This window comes from Diabrotica virgifera, chromosome 7 (genome assembly GCF_917563875.1).
Source record: "Diabrotica virgifera virgifera chromosome 7, PGI_DIABVI_V3a".
NCBI lineage: Eukaryota > Metazoa > Arthropoda > Insecta > Coleoptera > Chrysomelidae > Diabrotica > Diabrotica virgifera.
Window position 1 is genome coordinate 182,311,466 of NC_065449.1, and position 24,220 is coordinate 182,335,685.

General features: G+C 34.8%; 2 protein-coding genes across 9 annotated transcripts in view; both read left to right on the top strand.

The window, feature by feature from the left end:
* LOC114327765 (phosphatase and actin regulator 3) overlaps positions 1-24,220 on the top strand; it is a 1,198,052-nt gene that overhangs the window by 661,504 nt on the left and 512,328 nt on the right. The gene's annotated exons all lie outside the window — the stretch shown is intronic.
* On the top strand, positions 1,929-13,342 carry LOC126887798 (uncharacterized). Of its 2 annotated transcripts, none has more exons than XR_007699208.1 (2): positions 1,929-2,346; positions 12,530-13,342. XR_007699208.1 is itself a non-coding variant. In XM_050655626.1 (2 exons), the coding sequence occupies exon 2, from the start codon at positions 4,723-4,725 to the stop codon at positions 6,127-6,129; it is 1,407 nt and encodes a 468-aa protein (XP_050511583.1). In that variant the 5' UTR covers positions 1,929-2,346; positions 2,833-4,722; the 3' UTR covers positions 6,130-6,291. The 2 variants fall into 2 exon arrangements, 1 of the variants encoding a protein (XP_050511583.1); XM_050655626.1 differs by lacking the exon at positions 12,530-13,342 and adding an exon at positions 2,833-6,291.

A 24,220-nucleotide genomic window follows, 5' to 3' on the forward strand; every position in this document is an offset into this window, starting at 1 on the left:
TAAATACGAAATTAATAATCAAAGTTATGCCTTTACAAAAACACATTATTAGAAAAATAAGGTGAACAATTATTCATGTTACTTAAAACCGTAATCGATAAAAATATCGTATTACCCTCAAATTCAACTTGTCGGCATATTACATTTTTGTTTATTACATATTACATTTTATATGCTTAAAAATTAAAAACGAAATATGCAGATATAGTATTTTTACTACAAAAACGTTATTACGTAGGTCAAACTTTTTGACGTAAGAGAACTGTCAAAACATTAGAATGTGACTTTTCATTATTGCTATGTTTATTATAAACACGGCAATAATGAAAAGTCACATTCTAATGTTTTGACAGTTCTCTTACGTCAAAAATTTTGACCTACGTAATAACTTTTTTGTAGTAAAAATACTATAGTGTTATTTTTTATGACCGATCAGTAGCGGAGAGATTATGAATTATTATGACCTGCAGTAATTGTAAATGATTGTGATCCGAGCCGTAAATTAAGGAATATGAGTTATGACCGAGCAGTAGGAGAGAGCCTATTTTAAATATGTAGGTATTATGTGCAGAAATAAAATACTCAGTGTAAGATATCTTTTTATGCACCAGCTTAAGATCAAATCCGATGTTTTCGAAAGTCATACCGCTACGACTACTAGGGAGGGGTAAGATATTTTTAAAACGTTACTAGTTACAAGTACGGAAATACCGATTTTAAGTTGCCTACTCAATTCAGACAAATGAAGGATGGAAAGGCACCGGGACTTGATGAAATACCTGCAGAACTGCTAAAGCTATTAGATGGAGCACAAATAAAAATAATAACTGAAATATTTAATGACATATATAAGGCAGGAAAAATACCAGCAGAGTGGCTCAAATCTGAGTTTGTACTGTTGCCCAAAAAACCAGGAGCAAAAGTTTGTGAAGACTATAGGACCATAAGCCTAATGAGCCATCTTCTCAAGCTGTTTTTAAAAGTCATCCATAATAGAATTTACCGAAAATGCGAAGAACAAATTGCGCCCAATCAGTTTGGATTTGTGAACGCCGTTGGTACGAGGGAGGCTTTATTTAGTGTGCAGGTGTTGTTTCAGAAATGCAGAGATGTCAGTTGTGATGTTTTTGGCTTTTGATAGAGTCCGACATGAACAAATGATGGAAGTGCTGAAGAGGACAGGGATTGACGGAAGAGACCTGAAAATAATAGCTAACCTGTATTGGAATCAATCAGCAGTGCTCCGAATAGATGGAGAATATACAGATCAGATCAAAATCTTAAGGGGAGTGAGACAGGGATGCTTAATTTCACCGCTGATATTCAATCTGTACTCAGAGCACATTTTTGAAGAGGCTCTAAAAGATATTGATGAAGGCATCTCAATAAATGGAGTCAAGCTCAGTAACCTGCGATATGCAGATGATACAATAGTGTTTTCCAATACCATAGAAGGGCTGCAAAACTTAATGAATAAAATAACTGAAACCAGTAGAACATATGGACTAGATATAAACACCAGCAAAACCAAGCTAATGATCATCAGCAAGCAAAACATAACTGGAGTAAATCTGTATGTGAACCAAATGAGAATTGAACGTGTCTCACAATACAACTATTTGGGCACTATAATCAATGAGTCGTGGGACAATACTCAAGAGATTAAATGTCGCATCGGAAAGGCAAAAAGTGCATTCTTGACTATGAGCTCTGTGTTCAAGAGCCATGACATCACTCTAAAAACAAAGATAAGGCTCCTTAAATGTTACGTGTACTCAGTGCTTTTATACGGAGTAGAAACGTGGACCTTGAAGGCGGAAACTCTATCGAAACTTCAAGAGCTATGGCTGTACAGAAGAATCCTGAAAATACCATGGACAGACAAAGTCACCAATGAACAAGTACTACGGAGGATGAACACAACTGCATGTAACGATCAGTATCCCGATCGTTACTATAAGATTCATTTCTGTAACTATTAAGTATGCAACCCGGTATACGTTCACTCGCATAGAGTGTAATCTAAACTTGAGCCCATTATAATTATTTTGGTTGGTAGTATGGTTAGTGAATTTTACATTTATTCGTTGGCTCATGGGTAAATGACAATTTCCGCCTGTTGACAGGACGGAAAGAAAGTGAAAGTTGATGGTTACTTGATCTTCGGTAGCCGTCTGCAAATGATGTGATTTTCCAGCGACCGGTGTCTAGCCATTTTATTTTATTTAGAAAATAATTATTTAGTTGAAAAGGAATGCATTTAAGTTGGAAAGAAGTTTATTTTATGGTATAAATTATGGTGAGAGTGCTGTTTTAGTTCCAATATCGGAGGATTCTGGACATTGGGTAAGCGCCATTTTTTGTTCTTGCCAAGGAAAAAAAAAATAACCATTTTCTCATTTTCAATACCATACTTACATTAGGAAAATTGTTATTCTGTAACCATCAGGTCTTAAGTAGTCCCTATAACTACCAAATTTATGTATTCTACTGAGAAAGATTCTTTAAAATTATATGTCCAGTTCAAAGTAATTTCTGACTTAACGACATTTTCCTTTACTTTTAGTTTACGTCTGTAAAGAAATCCTTCTTGTAACATCCAACTTTACAATCATATTTTGCAACAAGTAATCCTTAACCATAGTTTAGTTTTTCAAATGTCTTCACATGGAAAAAGAATCAAGGTCAATCATACTTCAATTACACACATCAGTGATTCAACTTTTTGTTTCAAGTTTTTTCTACAAACTTTTTATAAATACCTTCCTACATACCGTGTTTCATGTTACTCAAAAGAAGTAATATGACTGAAAGATTTTTGTTTTCTTTTAGTCGCTGGAGAATAGAAGATTTAGTCAACAGAAATAAGAATAATTTTTGGGAAAGAGTGGGAAATTTTGGGACATATTTGGAAGTTTTGATTTTATTGGAATCTTGGTTTTTATGGAATTTATTTTTTGGAATTCGCCGGTACTGAGAGGTATCTCCAGTTGGTAACAAGGATACACCTCCCTCCTAGGTTGAGGAACACCGCAAGCTACCTTCCTTGGGCCTCTGATCATTCCCTGGAAAGAGTTGGAGAACCCATGGTCACTTGGTAGACCGGACAGGTTTTTATAAGTCAATTTGATTGTAATTTGTTTTAATAATATTTGCACTTTTACCTATTTTTTTTTGTATCAATAACTTAATAATCCTAATAATAGTATACCTTCATTTTCTTAAACATAATTAAACTAAACAATAATTTTTCAAAAATTTTATATTTCAAGGTTAGCTCATTTATTTTAAAATAGTAGGGGGGATTATAAACTATCTGTAAAGATAGTGTGCACATTATCTCAGTTTGAATCCTTATCGAAACTTTGATTTCATTGTCAGGTATTATACTTACGTTTATCACCTCCGAACAGATACGATATTGTCAGCCAATATTGGCTTCTTCATTAACAACAAATTTGTACATACATTTTTACATTAATTAACTTTCATATATAAACCATTCTTTTCATATTTTTCACATATTGTAAAAACCTGTGTTATCAACAGGAGTGTCATAGCTTAGTACGTCCGGTTTAGCTAGTGTATAAAAATTGTATATAGGGGTTATAGGTTTGTTTCATTAAATTTGTTAGTTGTACCTAAATATATGTTTTATTTCCTATAAATTCGCAGATCTAGGTCAAAGTAATAGTACTATAACAGTAATAAGTAGATGCAAGCAGCAGTATAAGTCACTCGGTGAAGTAAAATTCACCAGGCGCCCTCTTCCGTACTTCTAAATATCTTCTTGGTCAATATTTCTCTTCTTTTCATTCTTTTTTATTTTTAATTTATTTGCTTGAACACTTCAGTACTTTACTAGTTATCGTCTTATTTCGGGTGTGCAAATTCGGCCTGATCCTTTCCTGAGTCACACAAAAGGTCTCTTACATATCCAGCTAGCCAGCTCAATAACACTTAACAAGCAATTAAGCTACTCCTTCAAAGCTTATATATATTCTTCCACATCACCTACAGAATTGTTATAATTAACACATAATTTGTTACAATTGACGCTTGCCAACGTGGTACCCGACTTCTCAATAAGACAGTATAATATATTATCTTCTTTTATTTTGGTTGCTTTTGTTGAAAACTTTTCTAGTAAGTATCTATCTGGTTCATTGTTGTATAATTTAGAGTTATATAGAGATATATGTTTGTTCTTTTGTACGTTACTTGGAAAAAAGTAATAAACTAGTGCACTTATATTGCTGTATTGGTACTATTTTAATTTATTTAAAATAATAATCGTAAATCTTGAGTAGGATAATAGTTGAACAGGTATATTGGTTGACATTTCGGTCTGATCGGTTTGGTGATACCTGATTTAGTTTGGAAAATTTTGAATGATTTATTTTTTTTGATATCTAGGTACATTACTGATTTTGATCTAGGTGCAGCTGCAATATACTATAGTTTTGCTAAGTTGTTGCATTCTGTACCTATATATAATTTACAAAGATTTTTTTTATATACATTTACACTAAATATTTGCTTGAATTATTTTAAATATCTACCCCAAATATATATATCTCGGTTATATTTGGTTTGTCGGTTTATTCATTCATCGGTTTAGCAGCTCGTTTAATAGATTGTCGGTTAATTGGTCGTTGTTGGGTTGGGTTCGGTTTGTCTTTGTTGGGTTGGGTTTATTGTTACTAAATTTTCACTACCACCATGTGTACCTTTCAGCCAGAACATTTGTTGGTTAAGGAATTGGACTATGAGCTGAGGATCAGGGAAATAGAGGTTGAAGAAGCCGCTAAATGTGATAGAAAACGCAGTCTATTGCGTGGTGCTCTTAAACAAGAGCAAGGAAATAGGAGTTTCCGACAAATTTCAGCTGCAGCTATTCCTTTCCTGGAACAACAACAGGGAATAAATGAGACACTAGAGGATCTTACGCAAAAGATAAATAATTTTAGAGGGACTGTCCATGATAGCATGTATTCTAGATACATTTCACGTCTTGCTCATATCTCTGGTCGTGTCCACTTATTATGTTGCTCAGATGAGGAGCAACAACTTTACAAACGCTCTATGTCCATTAGGATACTCAGTCTAGAAGGTGAACTCGATTCTCGAGTAAATCCTCTAGCCACGTCCACTCCTGTTTCTTCGGTTCAAGCCTCTAATTCCTTGTTACATCCCAAGCCTGTGCAGGTACATAAGTGGGGAGTTTCGTTTTCTGGTGAAGGTCATTATGACCAAGTAATTTCATTTTTAGATAGGGTAGAATGTCTTCGTGTTTCGAGAGGTGTGAGTGAGGAAGATCTTTTTTCGGCTTCTGCCGAACTATTTACAGGCCATGCTTTTACGTGGTTTATGAACAACCGTGGTAGCTTTACCACTTGGACTGGTTTGGCTCAGAAACTAAAATCCGATTTTCTGCCTTATTCTTTCCAAACTGATCTCTTAGACGAGATCAAGAACCACAAGCAGAAACCTGGAGAATCAGTGACCATGTTTATCAACACTATGTTAGGCATGTGTAGTCGACTAGACACTCCTTTAACGGATAGTTCGAAAATAAAAATAATTTTAAAATGTTTACTACCTTTTTACCATGCCCAATTGGCACTGGTTGATATAGCCAGTATAGAAGAACTCACAGAAAAATGTAAACGATTAGAGGAAACTTTATCTTGGTCTTTTAATCCTCCTACAACCTCGCGATTTAATTCTGGTCCTGGTTTTAATTCTCACTCCTCGAGAAATCGTTCTTGGCAATCTAGACCCCATACACCGAATGTGTCTGTGGCTACTTCTTCTTTTTCTTGTTGGAATTGTCAGGAAGCTGGTCACGCATTTCGGGATTGTTCTAGACCCCAAACCCGGATTTTCTGCCACGGTTGTGGTAAAGATAACACACTGAAACGAAATTGTTTTAAGTGTTCGGGAAACGAGCATGCAGAGGCTCGTACCCTGAGCGTTCCTCAAACAGCAGCCCCATCAGGGAATATGACCGCAGCTGTAGACGAAGCTTCAGGTCCAATACCCGCCAGCAGTTCGAACACCTCTCAGGAAGGAAGAACCACTTCCAACCGGAGGCCAACACGCAAACCGAAATCAGGGAAAAAGTAATTGTTAGTAACACTTCAGTTGACTCGAGCGGTTTGCTTGATCGTAGGTTATTCCCTCCAGTCTTAAGCTGGAATTTTAGTAATAAGCATAATCAAGACGAGGAAACAGTTCCAAATTCTATACCAGGTTGTAAGTTAGTAAATGATAATAATATGTCTATGTTAGTACTAGATAATTTTGAAAATAAATCAGATATTTTGGATTTTGATCTAAATTCTTTATTAGTTAGGAAACATAACGATAATAGACCTTATCTTGAAATTGAAATATTAGGACAATCGTGTTTAGCTCTATTAGATAGTGGCTCGAACATTTCTTTAATAGGTTCGTATTCATTGAAATTATTAGAAAATACGGATATTAATGTTATGCCTATTTCTTCTTTACAAGTCTCTACTGCAGATGGTGCTATACAGTCAATTACAGGTAAATTTGACACAGAAATCGTAGTTGCCAATATTCGGAAACTGATTACATTTTATGTTATACCTTCAGTTAAAAATTCTATAATTCTTGGCATGGATTTCTTGAATGCATTTAATAGTACACTAAATTGCTCAGATTTTTCATTGTTTATATCTTCCTTTAATGTTGCAACTTTAAGTGCCATTCGTGAGTTCTCTAGTTTGTCTAGCTTAGAGCAAAAACAGTTAGAGAATATTATCTCTAAATTTTCATCTATCTCTTCCAAGGATAAATTAGGTCGTACACATTTAATATCCCATACTATCGAAGTGAACACTACAACTCCTTTCAGGCAATATCAATATCCCATACCTCAGGCATGGCAAGCAGATTTAAGTAAAGAAATTGATTCGATGCTCTCTTTAAACATTATCGAAAAGTCGACGTCGTCATTTTGTAGTCCCTTATGGATGACAAAGAAGAAGGATGGATCATTCAGAGTATGCTTCGATGGTCGCAAACTTAATAGTATCACTACTAATCGAGATGCTTATCCCATCCCTCGGATAGATATAATTCTGAGCAAACTTCAGAATGCCAAATATATCTCTTCGATCGATTTATCCAAAGCCTTCTTACAGATTCCGTTAAGCGAAGAGAGTAAGAAGTATACTGCTTTCGCTGTCAGTGGTAAAGGGTTATTTCAATTTGTCACAATGCCTTTCGGTCTAGTTTCAGCTCCGCAAACAATGTGTCGTTTAATGGACTTGGTTATTGGTCCACAACTTGAACCATTTGTATTTTATTATCTAGATGACATTATAGTTGTTACTCCTGATTTTTCCTCACATATTGATATATTGGAGAAATTATTTTCACGCCTTAAAGAGGCTAATCTCACGGTTAATTTAGAGAAATGTAATTTTTGTCGTCCTAATTTGAAATTTCTAGGATATGTTGTTGATCATCAAGGTTTGAGAACAGACCCTGATAAAGTAACCGCTATTAAGGACTTCCCCATTCCTAAAACTACTACACAATTACGTAGGATCTTGGGCATGTGTGGGTACTATCGTCGATTTGTGCCTTCTTATTCTACTTTATTATCACCGCTTACTGACCTCCTTAAAAATAGGAAAAAGGGCCAGACTATCACCTGGACTCCTGAAGCCGACGATGCTTTTCATCGTATTAAAGAAGCTCTTACTAGTGCTCCAGTCATGACTTCACCTGATTTCAGTGAACATTTCTACCTCATGACTGACTGTTCAAATATCGCCTCAGGTGGTGTACTCTTTCAGATGAAAGATGGTTCTGAACACCCCATAGCATATACTAGTAAGAAGCTCAATAAAGCTCAGAAAAATTATTCCACTACAGAGCGTGAACTCCTTGCTATTATTCATGGCTTGGAGGCTTTTCGGTACTATTTAGAAGGTCGTAAGTGTACCCTTATTACTGATCATAGCTCGTTACTCTGGATGCATTCTATGCGTAACCCATCCCAACGTTTGTCTCGATGGATTTGTAAGTTGTCAGCATTTGATTATAATATCGTCCATCGTAAGGCAAATGGTGTTGTAGTAGCTGATGCTTTGTCTCGAACATTTGATGTCAATCTTCTTGACTTATCCACTTTAGTTCCGGATACATGGTATCAGAAAATGGTGGAAAAGGTTACCCAAGAACCTGATCAGTATCCTGATTTTAAAGTAGAAAATAATATCCTTTATAAGCATGTCGTTAGTTCAGTGGAAACTTTGTCTAATATGTCTGATTGGAAGATTGTTGTCCCAACAGCAAACCGGGATGAAATTCTTCGTACATTTCATGATAATGTGACATCTGGTCATTTTGGTTCTTATAAAACATTTAGTAGGATAGCAGAATTATATTATTGGCCTGGCATGCGCAACTATATCAAGAAATATATTTCTAGATGTAGAGTTTGTGCTACTTGCAAGCCAAGTACTATGCCACAAGCTGGATTAATGGGTACTTTTAGGAACATTGACTTCCCATGGCAGATGATATCCATGGATCTGATTGGACCATATCCTCGTAGCTACAATGGCTATACCTATTGTTTGGTGGTTGTGGACTACTTTACAAAATTTCCACTAGTTTTTCCTCTTCGGAATGCCACTGTCCCTGCCATTGTGAAATATTTGGAAGAACAAGTCTTTTTGTTGTTTGGTGTTCCCCAAATTGTGTCTTGTGACAATGGTCCTCAATTTGTGTCTAAGGCTTTTAAAGACCTTCTAACTAAATACAAAGTTCAGAAGATCTTTTATAATGCTGCCTACCATCCGCAAGCTAATCATAGTGAGCGAGTGAACCGCAGTATTGTAACAGCCCTTAGATCATACACTTATCCAGATCACAGAGCTTGGGACCAGTATATTCACTCAATAGCTCAAGCCATAAGAACTTCGGTCCATGAAGTTACTCAATGTTCTCCAGCTTATTTGAATTTTGGTAGAAATATTGCTTTGTCTGGTGATTATTTTGGTTTAATTTCGGACAATTCCACAAATCTCCCTCAGATCTCTGAGAAACTCCATCGTTTAGATGATCTTCAGACTTTACCCCCAATATTTGCAGACATCAGAAAGAAGTTAAAATCTTCTTACTTTAAGTCACAGAGTCAATATAATTTGAGGAAAAGAGATTTGCGATTCTTTGTGGGTGATCGGGTATTGAAACGGAATTTCGTTAAGTCTAGTAAAGGTGATGCTATTTCTGCCAAATTTTGTCAGAAATATGTCCCATGTGTTGTCAGTAAAGTAATCTCTCCTTTAATATATGAATTAAAAGATAGTTCGTCCAACCGAAAGCTTGGTCGATTTCATATAAAGGACTTGTTACCAGATAATACTGTCAACGACTTAGCATCTTCGTCGTCAGAAGAAGAAGATTAACTTGACAATATTGATCAAGTTAATTCCTCTTTCTAAATTTCAGAAATACTCGATTGTGCAATGAATAGGTTAATGATTGGATTTTGATTTTAGTCACCAGATAGGGACTCTATGTTTTATCTATTATAGTAATCTTTCTAGCTTTCCATATTCTATGTATGTTAGATGCCATTAGTTTATTATTGAGATTTAGCTTAATTTGGTTTATTATTGAACTGGTATGGAACTGTTAACACCTTGTATGTGATTATGCTTATATATGTCATCACTTGTAGATTAGGGTATCTACATAATAGGTTTAGATTAGGATTATCTCGTTTTGTATTTGAATTTGTAGTTTCTACTGGAAAGTTATTTCAGTGCTTAGCATGATTCCTTGGTACATTAGCTTATTTTTGTCTAAAGAAGTCATTGTGATATTTGTTTGGGTAAAGGCAATTTTAGTATACAGTGTGATTCCAAAGTTATACCTCATGTGTCCAAATTTTGATAAAGTTAATTGAGATCAAATTTATGATTAAGACTATGAAACCATTTCATTATTTATTGTAGTGAACATTTCTTAGGAAAGTGGTTTGCCTAGCTTGGCTATGCAAATACGTGGGTTCGAGACTTGTTGCTTATCGATTGTGCACCTGATAGGAAGCAGATTTCATTGCTCACAGTTGCCTAGTTCCAAGCCATACCTCAATTAGTTCAGATGCTGAATCTTTATGATAGAATGTTTAATCATTATTTTAATCATGCACTAGGCATTCTTATTCGATTTTCAGTTTACATTCATTCTGAAGAGACTTAGTCTTAACTTGTATGTTTATCTATCCTTCTTAAGTCTTACTATTTTATTATTCTGATAATGATGGTAACTTCTTTGTTATATTGAAATATTGTAGCTTTTGTATTCACCAAGGGATTATTTTGTTCAAGCATCATCTTTCCGAGGAACTAATTTAATTTTTTTTGGTTCATATGTACCTTTGAGTCAGGATCAATATCCTGTTCTCTGTGAGTAACTAGGGAACATTTTCTTAATCTGCAGTTTCTTTAGAAATTGATTTACTTGTTCTCTAGTATTTCCTTAATTGGATTTATTTATAAGAGTTATCAATATGTGACTTCTTGAGTTATTTCATGTGTGATGACTTCGAAATATTGGTTGGCTTCTTCTGGCCATTCTTATCAATCTGTTGTAGCTATAGCTATATTTAGAGGATCCCAGAATGAGCTAACTTCTTTTATGTCAATTATTCGATTAGGTACCTTTAGGAAGATCTTCCATAGCATCTGATACAATTCGGATGATCAGTTGAATTAGGTTCATGGTACCCAATATGTAATCACTATTAGCACATTTAGTGCTAGGTTGTAGCGTTGCTCACTTAAATCTGCCTGGTTGTTCCACCTTGGATATGCTTCAATATAAATCTGTTGTCCACTGTCGGATCAATTTAGGATAAAAGGCTTGCTACAATAATTTCTTTTCTTGTCAATAACTCTTATATTTATTTTGATATATACTATGGCCTATGTTTGGCTTATCAAGAATTGGCCACGAGATCTACTGATTGTTCACTTTGGATATGCTCTATGTAAATCTGTTGTCCATCGATAGAACGATTGTGTAGTACTCGTCCCATTCGACATTTTTTTGAGATTAGGAGTTATCTGAATTATGTAATTTAGCAAAGGGTTATAGAAACCTTAAGTATGTATGTTGGTACTATATGTGATATATTGAGTATTAAGATAATCCCATTTACAGGACTCATAATTTGCGGTTAGGTATAATCGATCGAGTCAGATGTAAGTGTGTTTGAGTTAGTCTTTGTATAGGTTATATATAGGTTTGCCTTCATGAATATTGTTATGGTGTTCTTGTTGACCATAATTTGGGGTTTATTTTAAATCTACTGAATCAACTCGAACACAATTTGGACTTTAGGGCATAGGTCACAGAGGACTGGTCCTAAGAGTTTGGACGGTGTCCAACGATAGATTAGTTTAGAGTAGTGTAGTATTCTTAGGTTATTTTAGTCATTCGGTTTATTCACGCCTGGGTTGGATCCCACAGCGTGTGATTTTCTCTATGGATACTTGTATTGGGTATTTATAGGTGTATATGGAAAAAAATTGCTCATAAGATCAATTTTTTTTCCAAGTAATGGGAGAATGTAACGATCAGTATCCCGATCGTTACTATAAGATTCATTTCTGTAACTATTAAGTATGCAACCCGGTATACGTTCACTCGCATAGAGTGTAATCTAAACTTGAGCCCATTATAATTATTTTGGTTGGTAGTATGGTTAGTGAATTTTACATTTATTCGTTGGCTCATGGGTAAATGACAATTTCCGCCTGTTGACAGGACGGAAAGAAAGTGAAAGTTGATGGTTACTTGATCTTCGGTAGCCGTCTGCAAATGATGTGATTTTCCAGCGACCGGTGTCTAGCCATTTTATTTTATTTAGAAAATAATTATTTAGTTGAAAAGGAATGCATTTAAGTTGGAAAGAAGTTTATTTTATGGTATAAATTATGGTGAGAGTGCTGTTTTAGTTCCAATATCGGAGGATTCTGGACATTGGGTAAGCGCCATTTTTTGTTCTTGCCAAGGAAAAAAAAAATAACCATTTTCTCATTTTCAATACCATACTTACATTAGGAAAATTGTTATTCTGTAACCATCAGGTCTTAAGTAGTCCCTATAACTACCAAATTTATGTATTCTACTGAGAAAGATTCTTTAAAATTATATGTCCAGTTCAAAGTAATTTCTGACTTAACGACATTTTCCTTTACTTTTAGTTTACGTCTGTAAAGAAATCCTTCTTGTAACATCCAACTTTACAATCATATTTTGCAACAAGTAATCCTTAACCATAGTTTAGTTTTTCAAATGTCTTCACATGGAAAAAGAATCAAGGTCAATCATACTTCAATTACACACATCAGTGATTCAACTTTTTGTTTCAAGTTTTTTCTACAAACTTTTTATAAATACCTTCCTACATACCGTGTTTCATGTTACTCAAAAGAAGTAATATGACTGAAAGATTTTTGTTTTCTTTTAGTCGCTGGAGAATAGAAGATTTAGTCAACAGAAATAAGAATAATTTTTGGGAAAGAGTGGGAAATTTTGGGACATATTTGGAAGTTTTGATTTTATTGGAATCTTGGTTTTTATGGAATTTATTTTTTGGAATTCGCCGGTACTGAGAGGTATCTCCAGTTGGTAACAAGGATACACCTCCCTCCTAGGTTGAGGAACACTGCAAGCTACCTTCCTTGGGCCTCTGATCATTCCCTGGAAAGAGTTGGAGAACCCATGGTCACTTGGTAGACCGGACAGGTTTTATAAGTCAATTTGATTGTAATTTGTTTTAATAATATTTGCACTTTTACCTATTTTTTTTTGTATCAATAACTTAATAATCCTAATAATAGTATACCTTCATTTTCTTAAACATAATTAAACTAAACAATAATTTTTCAAAAATTTTATATTTCAAGGTTAGCTCATTTATTTTAAAATAGTAGGGGGGATTATAAACTATCTGTAAAGATAGTGTGCACATTATCTCAGTTTGAATCCTTATCGAAACTTTGATTTCATTGTCAGGTATTATACTTACGTTTATCACCTCCGAACAGATACGATATTGTCAGCCAATATTGGCTTCTTCATTAACAACAAATTTGTACATACATTTTTACATTAATTAACTTTCATATATAAACCATTCTTTTCATATTTTTCACATATTGTAAAAACCTGTGTTATCAACAGGAGTGTCATAGCTTAGTACGTCCGGTTTAGCTAGTGTATAAAAATTGTATATAGGGGTTATAGGTTTGTTTCATTAAATTTGTTAGTTGTACCTAAATATATGTTTTATTTCCTATAAATTCGCAGATCTAGGTCAAAGTAATAGTACTATAACAGTAATAAGTAGATGCAAGCAGCAGTATAAGTCACTCGGTGAAGTAAAATTCACCAGGCGCCCTCTTCCGTACTTCTAAATATCTTCTTGGTCAATATTTCTCTTCTTTTCATTCTTTTTTATTTTTAATTTATTTGCTTGAACACTTCAGTACTTTACTAGTTATCGTCTTATTTCGGGTGTGCAAATTCGGCCTGATCCTTTCCTGAGTCACACAAAAGGTCTCTTACATATCCAGCTAGCCAGCTCAATAACACTTAACAAGCAATTAAGCTACTCCTTCAAAGCTTATATATATTCTTCCACATCACCTACAGAATTGTTATAATTAACACATAATTTGTTACATGCAGATTTAGTCAACATCGTGAAGAGCCGTAAGCTGCAGTACTTAGGGCATATAATGAGAAATCAAGGCAGATACCAGCTACTCCAGTGCATTTTACAAGGTAAAATTGAAGGAAAAAGGACCCCAGGACGAAGAAGAATATCCTGGCTTGCTAACCTGAGAGCATGGTATAGAAAGACCTCAACTCAACTATTCCGTATAGCAACTAACAAAGTCATCATAGCCAGAATGATCGCCAACGTTCGGAACGGACAGGCACCCTAAGAAGAAGAAGAAGACTCAATTCAGTACAAGGATCAGATACATCAGTATTTTGTAATCAGTATTTGTACTCAGTACCACTGAGAACCGGTATCAAAAGTAACTGTTAGATGTCCGCACTGATTTTGCCCGTCTCTATTCGCCACGTCGATAGCCAACGGTTGGGTTGGGTTGTGTTCAATAGGGCTTTTCATTCAGTCATTTGTTTCGAGCTTCTGTCGTATGTAGTGTGACCAACTCCCAATTTAGTCGAATTCGGGACAAGACTGAAAAAACTACCTAAAATCCGGGACTTTTCAATGAAAATCGGGCCATTTTTTTTAATCCGGCCATTTTATTGATTAATTTAACATTTTTATGTTGACAAAAATTTTTTTGATGGAATGGGTTGTAATGATAATTACGTTTTTGTTTTTTGTTTTCGACGTTTCGTCTTTCAAGCCGGAAATCGTTCTCAAAAAACGAAAAATTAGAAAATCAACTAATGTTGGATTTCCATGTCAATTGAACCTTGGGTTAAAATATAATTATCATTATTTGATATTCATGTTTTTAAATCGTCCCAACCCAATCGTCATTTCAGAAGACGATAATTAAAATACAGAATCCGGAAAAGTCCAGAGTTATAGTTTTCGTAGAAATATGACGATATAAAATGCGTGCGTTTTGGATGTGGTATTAGTATAACAGTATAGAAATTGTCGACTTTTTTTCGTCCCACCAATTCAATTTGAAGTGAATTCTTAGAAGAATGATGTACATATTAAAAATTTCAATATGGAATTTTACCAAAACGTTGAAAATTCGGATGGCCCAGAATCCGGTCCGGGACGCCGGGACACGACTTCGTAATTCGGGCCATGTCCCGGATTTTTCGGGCTAGTTAGTCACACTAAGTCATATGTCGTATAATCCGTGTATATTAATTAATATACACGGAATTATACACAGATTATACAAGATTATATAAGAAATGACAGAAGCTCGAAACAAATGACAATCGATGAAAAACCCTATATGCGGCACGCTAGAAAAATAAATGCACGGGTCACCCGTCCCGCCGGCGCAGGTTGTGTCTGGTTTAGGTTTAATTTGCGCCGGGCCTCAATGTTGTCAGCACGTGATTGTAGATATTTAAATACTTCATCTCATCAAATAGTAATAATTCAGATCTAATATTTTCATAGTCCATATACCAAACAGAATTTATAATAGTTTTGAAAGTTTTTTGAAAAAAATTTAAATTTCTTGTAGGTGTCGAGTTGCCTGATCTAGTGCAACCCATTTATATTTGGTCTTTTGAACATTTATATTTAGTTCCATTCTCTGTGCAGATACTCTTAACGACCGAAATGCTTCAGTCTGAGATTCTGTGGACCTACCTATGATGTCTATGTCATCTGCGTATCCGTCAATTTGTACTGATTTGTTAAAGATAGTAACATTCGTATTAATCTGGGACTCGCGAATTATTTTTCTAATGCCAGGTTAAATAAGAGACACGATAGTCCATCTATAGTGTCTTAATTCATATTTGCGATGGCGGTGTTTTGAGAAATCGTTTTGAATTTTTACCACACTCCGTGCTCCTGTGAGTGTAAGTTTAGTTAATTGGACACGATGAAGCGGTATTTGAAATTCTACCATAGCAAGTAGAAGTTTACCTCTATTAACTGAGCCGTATGTAAGTCTAGGAATATGTAGTGGGTGTCGACGCCGAACTCTAGGGGTTTTTCAAGGATCTGCTCTGCCTCACTGTAAATATCTGGTCCGGTGTTGATTTATTAGGACGGTGGATTTGAGTGACATTATATTTTCCATAAGATGTGTGCGGTGTCCTTTACGAAAAAGTCTCAAGAGGCATCCCTATGTTTTTAGCACATGCTTGAAGATATTTAAATACTTCATCTCATCAACTGGTAATAATTCAGATCTAATATTTTCATAGTCAATATACCAAACAATATTTATAATAGTTTTGAAAGTATGAACTTTTTCATTTCAAGTTCTCACATTCTCCAAACCCTTTATGTTAATGATAGTTAAAAGCTTGATTGCCCTTTTCTACATTCAAAAGTCGCCGATCCCTTTGCCACTTTTCCTTTGCCGTCAAATATTGTCGATAAATTACAGCATTCATCCATTGTTCCCACACCACAAAACCCACTGATGATACAGCGCAACAAAAAAAAAAAAGTTACACTCAATATCACTTAGACCCATTTAACACACGGAGCAAAAAGAGTTCTATTCTCTTTCCTTCTCTCTTCATCGACACATTATTCTTTATTGCAGGTCTCTTGTGAAACAGAAACCAGACAATGTGGACGATTCCGTCCGTCGGTGTCTTACTCCACCTACGGTTGTTTTTAAATTCATGCCTATACGATTTATTAGTCGTGTAACTGGTATCGTTATGTGTTGGGTAATAATTATTAATTTATGTTATCGTAGGAGTATTAATAAAATTATTGATCAATTTTAAGAATAAGAGGATTTTAAGTATTTTGTGCCAGATTATAGGTACGACACAATTATCACTGACAGTTGTGAAACAGAAATTAGTTAATAGCGCTAGCGGTGTCAACGGCTGGTAAAAAGTAATACGAGTAGAATAAAAATATAGTTAAATTCGGTTTTTTAGTAGCGCCGTTCAGCCGAAAGAATACTGCTAAGGACCTGGTCCTTGCTTGTCGTAACGGACGATTATAGTGGTATGGAATGAGAGGTAAAGAGCCGTCGACCAAAGTGTAGGAATCGCTGAAAACGGATCCTAGAAGCGAGGCGAGTCATAAGGCGTACTGTTGTTCTGAAGCTATTTCCTTGTGGCATTTTTGTAATCAACTATTTTAAATGGGACATAAGCCACAATTTTATTAAAAAAATGATTTTATTAACGTTTCGACGTCCAAACGGCATCCGATTTGGACGTCGAAACGGTAATAAAATATTTTTTTTTTTGTAAAATTGTGGCTTATTTCCCATTTAAAATAGTTGATTATAAGACGTACTGGCCAAAGTACTGCGTTTCTAGTATGCGAGATGAGCTTCCTTGTAACCACTTTGCTTAATTACACGTAACCTTTGGATGGAGTCCGTAAGCATAAACGTCTTGTCCCAAGCAGGGCGTGCCGTCCTTTGGACATGGATGGTAGAGGAGTAAGCGGTTACCTATCAAATGTGCCTAGGGGGGGAGCCCCATGTTATACCTAGCGTGCCAACTTCATCTGTACTTACCATACGGAAGGATTGCTACCCTAATAATCTATGCATGTTGGCACGTTCTCTTGAGCGGGTGTGGAGTTCGATGAGTTCATAAATCCCACCTCAACTGAAATTTAAATTGCGCATGCTGCGCAAGAGCTTCCTATCGATGCGGAAACTGCATGGCAGGTATGCTTCCATGTCAGAAGCTTGCGTGGTGATACTGATTCATGGTTGCTCTTGACAATGAATCCAAGTATTGATACTGCCTTCCAATACCTTCTAATAAAAACCTTTAAAAAATCGTTACTTGAGACATATTGTGTTAAAAGTCATACAGTCTTAAAATTGAACATAATTCATCTTCTCCCTTTTTGAAAAGCTCATAAAACTCAGTTAAATGCTTACGCACTGATCCAAACAACAGTCTGCATTAAAAATACTACAGTGGTCAGTGATTATTAGGCGAGGCAATTAAGCAATAAAGCTAAAAATTTTTTGCAGTTGAATGGATCTCAATCAAACTTGTTGCAAGAAATTTGGTGAACTAAAGTCATAATGTCGAAATGAAAATTGCATTATTGAACAAGCAAAATGCATTTTCCAAAATGCATTTATAAGTGATATATAATAAATTTGTAATTCGGAAATAATTGACGGAAAAGAGCATTATTATTGCTCAGGCGTTTTTGTGGTCGCTGAATACGTATAACATGAAAGCGCTAGTCTATAATATACCTGGTTCCCAAAGTGGGCTTCCTTTGGAGTTTTGGACAAATTCGTTACTCGGAGGTTTTTAAGATCGTTAAATACGAATATCATGTCGGCGATGGTCTGCGAGACACCTGATGCCCAGGACGAGTCTAATCTCCTAGAAATTCGATACAAAATCAGTTCGTTCTGGACACCAGGTGCTTAGGAGACTATCGCCGACATGATATTCGTATTCATCGACCCCAAAAAACCCCAAGTAACGACTTTGCACTAATTTTGTATCGATTTGTCACAAAACGCCAGGAGAAGAGGCTTGTCCTGGGTACCAGGTGTCTCGGAGACCATTGCCGAGATTGTGTTAGTGTTTAACGTGAGTATCGAGTTTGCACTAATTTTGTATCGAATTTCGCGAAGACTATCGAATACTTCGTATTCAGCGACCTCAGAAACGCAGGAGTAGTAATATTCAATTATTTCCGAAGTATTTTTTATTTTTGACCACTAATGCAATTTTCATTTCGATATCCCCATTTTAGTTTACAAAATTTCCTAACTACAAAAATTGTAGTATGATATAATTGTAGTATGTTAAAATTATCATGTCTTTTCTGGTGTTCTTCTATTTCTGCGCATTGTTCTTTTAATCATTGTTCTTTAGCCTGCTTAATTTTGGATTTTATTTGTTTATTCACATTTTTGTACATCTGATTATCTTTGTTTTTATGCTGACGTCTTTCTTCCATTAAATCTAAGATTTCCTCCGTCATCCATTGCTTCTTTTTGTATCTGGTTGGTGTAAGAATTTCTTTTTGACATTTATCTATTTCTGTCTTTATTAATAACCATTTTGTCTCTGTTTCAGTATTTTGCTGGATTTGTTCTTTAACATTCATTAAACGGTTATTAATTTCATTTGTCCGGCGTTGTTTTATGAGTGGGTTTCTTAGTTTACTTGTATCGATTTTTACATCTGTTGTTCTGCGTTTTATTATGTTCATTTTGAGCCTAATTTTTTTTGGCACTAGTGCTTTAAAATTTTTAATGCACTGCAGTTCGTATTGACCGTATAGGCAATTTTGATGTAATGTCAAAAAAATATAAAAATGGAATGTCAGTCAAGTTCAAGTAAAAGTTTTTGTAGATATTGTCCTGTAATTACGTATGTAGAAAAAATATTGTATGATATGCGTGAATTGCAGAACTCGCTTCGCTCATTCTGCAAACTTTCACATGCGTGCCTTAAACGTGTACTTTTAACACTTACATCATAAATAATTATTATTATTCATATTTGGCTTTATTATAAATTAATGTTCTTTCAAAATTCTGTATATAGAAAACAAATTAAAAATATTTGTCATTAAGTATTACATTGTGTAGCCTTATAATATAAATTCATGTATCTTATCTTTTACTCGTATATGAAGACCATCAATTAACTTTTATGTTGTGTGATACGGACCACCCAAATTCCCTTTTCGTGCACTTAACCCTTGTGTTGTTATCTCAACCGAGACCTTTGTATCCATTCCATAACATTATATCTATCGATTTCGAAATAGGTCTTTGTCTATTAGTACACTTATTAGTACACCATTAATTCGACCGCTTTTGTGTGTTCCCTTCGAATTATCAAATTCGATCCTAATTAGGTTCCTGGTAGTTACTTTGTTTTTAGTTTATTACGCCAAGCTACATTTCCACAAGAACTCGTATTTGCTTAATTGCAAATTATCTTTTTATAGCAATTATAACTCATTTATAGACTAAGAGCCCGTGTAGGTGAAATTTGCTAATTATTTTAGGTACGATAAGAGCCACTGTCTATAACTTTAATAGTAGAACCTAAAAGAAAACGTATGAACACGTTGCACTTTTTACAGGCACATGCGTCGACAGTGGCGCATCAAACTTTCCGCTTATGGACGGGATAAATAAATTAAAAGGAACGCCCAGAATTCATTTTTTTTAAGTTCTTTGTGATTAAAAAATAGACTCAGCCTATTTTTAACCCACCACCCCGTCACCCTTCCCCCGCCATCAAAAACTTCATTTTTCGTTTTTATTTTTTTAGGTGGGATGCAATCAATTTTAAAATTTCAAAAAATTCACACGCATAGATGACGATTCATCTTAATATCAGAGTGAGTGACTGAATGGGTGGATGAGAAGGTGTGCATATATGAAAGCATGAATGATTGGAGTTACTCGTAACTGTCAACTGGCATTCTTTGGTTGATTCCATCTTGGTTTGGGTGGCGTCCTGGCTGCCCTCCCGCGCGCGGCGACCGGTCTGGTGCGGCGCGCGGGGGCGGCCAGGCGGCCGGCTAATTCGTGGAATACGTGCTGGGAGTGCCGGAGGGGAGCTATGAGTAAGGTCGACGGGTCAGATATGCTCGCTAAGAGCGGTTCCGGACCCGTCGGCTGGAGAAAGAGGAGGTGGGTTTAGTCGGTAGGCGGCCCGGCAAGATAGAGATAGGACGGACTGAATCCGACACACCTGGGACACCTTCCCAGACGGTCTTAAGAAGATTCCCACCTCCCCAAAAAAAAGTTGAGGATTCTACAAAACATGTTTTTTTTTTTTTTGGAAAAAAACGTATAACTTTTTTTTGAGGATGGCTGCAGGCAGGTCTATGTTTTATATTGTGTATTTTATCAAACACTATATTTATCAAAAAACTGTTTTTATGGGGTTTTTGGGGATTTTCCTATTTTATAGATTTCAGGATAGATCAAATCAATGCTTTTTTATAGGTTATATGTAAATTGATGTAACTGAGTCCTTTAGAACATTTAAAAACAGAAGAAACACGTTAAAAACCCCAAAAACTCTCAAAACATTTTTTTTTATTTTTGAAGGTGGCGAACCTTACGGAAAAATCTGAAAAAAAATTAGAAATATACTGTTTGATAAAATACACAAGATTAAAAAAAAATCAGACCTGTAGCCATTTCCAAAAAAAGTTAAACGCTTTATTCAAAACAAAAATAAAAAAAAATTGAGATTATGTACACTCAACTAACGGGTCTATAAAAAATAAGACATTTTTTTTAGAAGCCTCAACTATGCCTGTGAATTTTTTGAAATTTAAAATTGAATACATCCCACCTAAAAAAATAAAAACGAAAAATTAAGTTTTTGATGGTGGGGAAGGAGATGGTGGGTTAAAATTACGCTGAGTCTTATTTTTCAATCATATAGAAGTTAAAAAAATGAAAAAAATTGAATTCTGGTAGTGAGGGCTACTTTTTTAATCTGAATTTGTTAAGCAAAGCAAATGTTATTATATACATTTGAGTTTGACACTTCGTGAATGTCAAACTAAATTTTAAATTATTTAGCTATTAATAAAATATAAATGACATTTTATAGTGAATTTAATTATTATATAAAATAATATGTGTAATAAATGTATATAAATACAATTTGAGTATATTTTGAAAGCAATAATACATATTATACTATATTAATAATGAATCAGTAGAAACGATTATATTTAAATTTGGTAAATTATAACTCCACTCGACCAGCGCACGACCACACAACTCGAAACACAAGTACACAAATACGGTTACGTGGAGCGTGGCGCAAAGCCGTGGAATTCACGAGACTCGCTCGGTCTGTAGATCCAAGTAAAGTTCATCAGTAAAAAGTATCTTTACTCGCTCGGTCTGTAGATCCAAGTAAAGTTCATCAGTAAAAAGTATCTTTATCATGTATGTATTATTTATTTTACAATATTGGAAAATTGTTATTTAAAATGTGGTTTGGAATAAAAAAGTATGTTCTGATATATGAAATTACATCCTTCTAATGGAAAAAAATATTTGACGAATTTTCTCAAATTATGGATACCAACATCATTTTCATTTATAACTCTTGTATTTTTAATTTGACGAAGAAAAGTAATTCTTCATAAAAATCACTTCTTGGTCTAAGATTTATGATGTAACCATCATGAATCAAATTTTATTAATTTTATACGAGGTATGTAAAAAAATATGAATTTCGAGTAAAGTATCTTTATAGTTCACAACATTTAAATTATAATGATATACTTGCACATTAAAACATAATTTTTAATTTTAAACAGCTTTTCGTAATAGCAATTTTCTATATTATGAATTTAAATACGTATATAAACAAAGTTTTCGTTATGATAATGCTCGCATTTTCAGCTTGTTTTAAATAAATGTAGCAATAACTCCGATATTATGGCTATATGGCGTTAGGTAGAGGGGACATTACATGAAAAATAATCAGTATTTCTTAATTACTTCAAAACGCAAGAAATATACATGAGTTTCATTTACAATAAGAAAATTCATTAGATTTTCAGAAAAAAACGGAAGATATGACAATAATATAAATAGCACCATAATATCAGCCGCATAACAAAACTCTTAAAATCTATAAAATTAGATATAGGTGTCGAGATAATTGAGGCGTTCCATACATGAAACTCACTCTGTATATGATTGTTTTTATTTAATTACATTCCATTACATTTGCAAAGAGACGCTAATTGTATCCGAACGTCTGCGGTCCCTCCGGTACTCACCGGATACAATTAGCGTCTCTTTGCAAAGACAATGACGTCGACTTTGCAAAGTAACAAGACACTTACTCAACACACACACACTACACATTACACCTGAGTTAGTGATAAGTTATACAATTACGTGGCTAAAGGTTTAAGTTCTAAACCAAGGCCAGAATCAGAGAAAAAAAACATTCCATTAGATTTATAATATGAATATTCAAATGTATTTTGAATAAGTAAATTGGCATGCAAATTTATATCCTCCTCCACATATTTTATTGCAGCTAAATATTTACTTCATGGTCTGTGAACTGCTAACACGTGGACAAAAAAAATTCATACGTTTTATCAAGCGTTTTCGAAATAAACGAAAAACTGCTCTGCGGTTTTTAATTTTTCGGAAAAATCATTAAAGAGTTTTTTAATTGTTTTGTAGTGTAATGATTAAGACATACCACAAATGCCTATTTTTTATCGTTCGTCAATATTTGTAGGTGTATGTATTATCTTCATTAAGAACTCGACAGATCCTTCTTGAAATCTTGTAATAATATGTTCATTTTTCACTCCGTTTGTGTTGGTGCGACAACTCTTGAAGGGTAATTAAACTTGTTAGATAGGAAGGGTACCCTCTTGGTCCAAGGAAGAACTTTTTAAATTCAAGGTCAGTAAGTCTCAAGTTACAATCAACAGATAACGTCAAACTGAAGATATAGTTTATTTATGACATAAAATACACGGCGTTTAAATTTGGGATGAAAAGATACAGAATTTGTAAAAAATCATCGATGTCCGATACCATCAGGTTGCCTCATATCCGCAGAGATAGAAATTATAAGCAAACTGTTGGTTAAAAAAAAAATTGATATTAGTATGCTACTATGGTATAATTAAGTGCTGTTTGCATCCACTTTTTATCGATCAGTTTTATGTCATCAGACCATCTGGTTGGCGGACAACCTCTACTTCGATATGCTTCTTGTCTTGGTCTCCAGTGTATTATTCGCTGTGTCCATCTGTTATCCTACATTCTAGCTATGTGTCCAGCCCAGTTCCACTTTAGGGTCATAATTATTTCTATGGCATCCGTCACTCCTGTTCTCCGTCTTATCTCCCTGTTCGTAATTCGATCCCGACGAGAAATGCCTAACATTGAGCGTTCCATGGCTCTTTGGGTAACACAAATTTTATTTCTTACTTTCTTAATTATTGTTAAAGTTTCTGCACTATATGTAAGTACTGGCAACACACACTGATCAAAGACTTTTCTTTTGAGACACATAGACAGTTCTGACTTAAGGACATAGCTCAGCTTGCCGAATGCCACCCAAGATGGTCCTACGCGGCGGAGGCTTAGTTCGCACGTTTAATTATCTCTTCCTATGCGTATCTCATGCCCTAAGTACTTATGAGAGGTTTCTTCAATAGGCATGCCATTTGCTGAAATCTTTTCGCTTAACACAAGATTTGTCATGATTTGCGTTTATGTATGGTTGATTTTTAATCCAACTTGTAAGGAGGCTTGGTATAGTTTCTCTATTTGCGATACTGCATCATCAATGCTGTCAGCAAAAAGAAAATATCGTCAGCGAATCTCAAGTGAAGTGACGTATTTCTCCGTTGATATTAATTCCTTTTTCATTCAGATTTGCGTTCTTAAACATATGCTCTAATAATGTTGTAAATAATTTTGGCGAAATTGTGTCTCCCTGTCGCACTCCCGTTTTATTTTAAATGCGTTGGTCT

Bases quoted from the DNA above. Each gene is read 5' to 3' on its own strand.
- LOC126887798 (XM_050655626.1), top strand. From the start codon at position 4,723: ATGTGTACCTTTCAGCCAGAACATTTGTTGGTTAAGGAATTGGACTAT.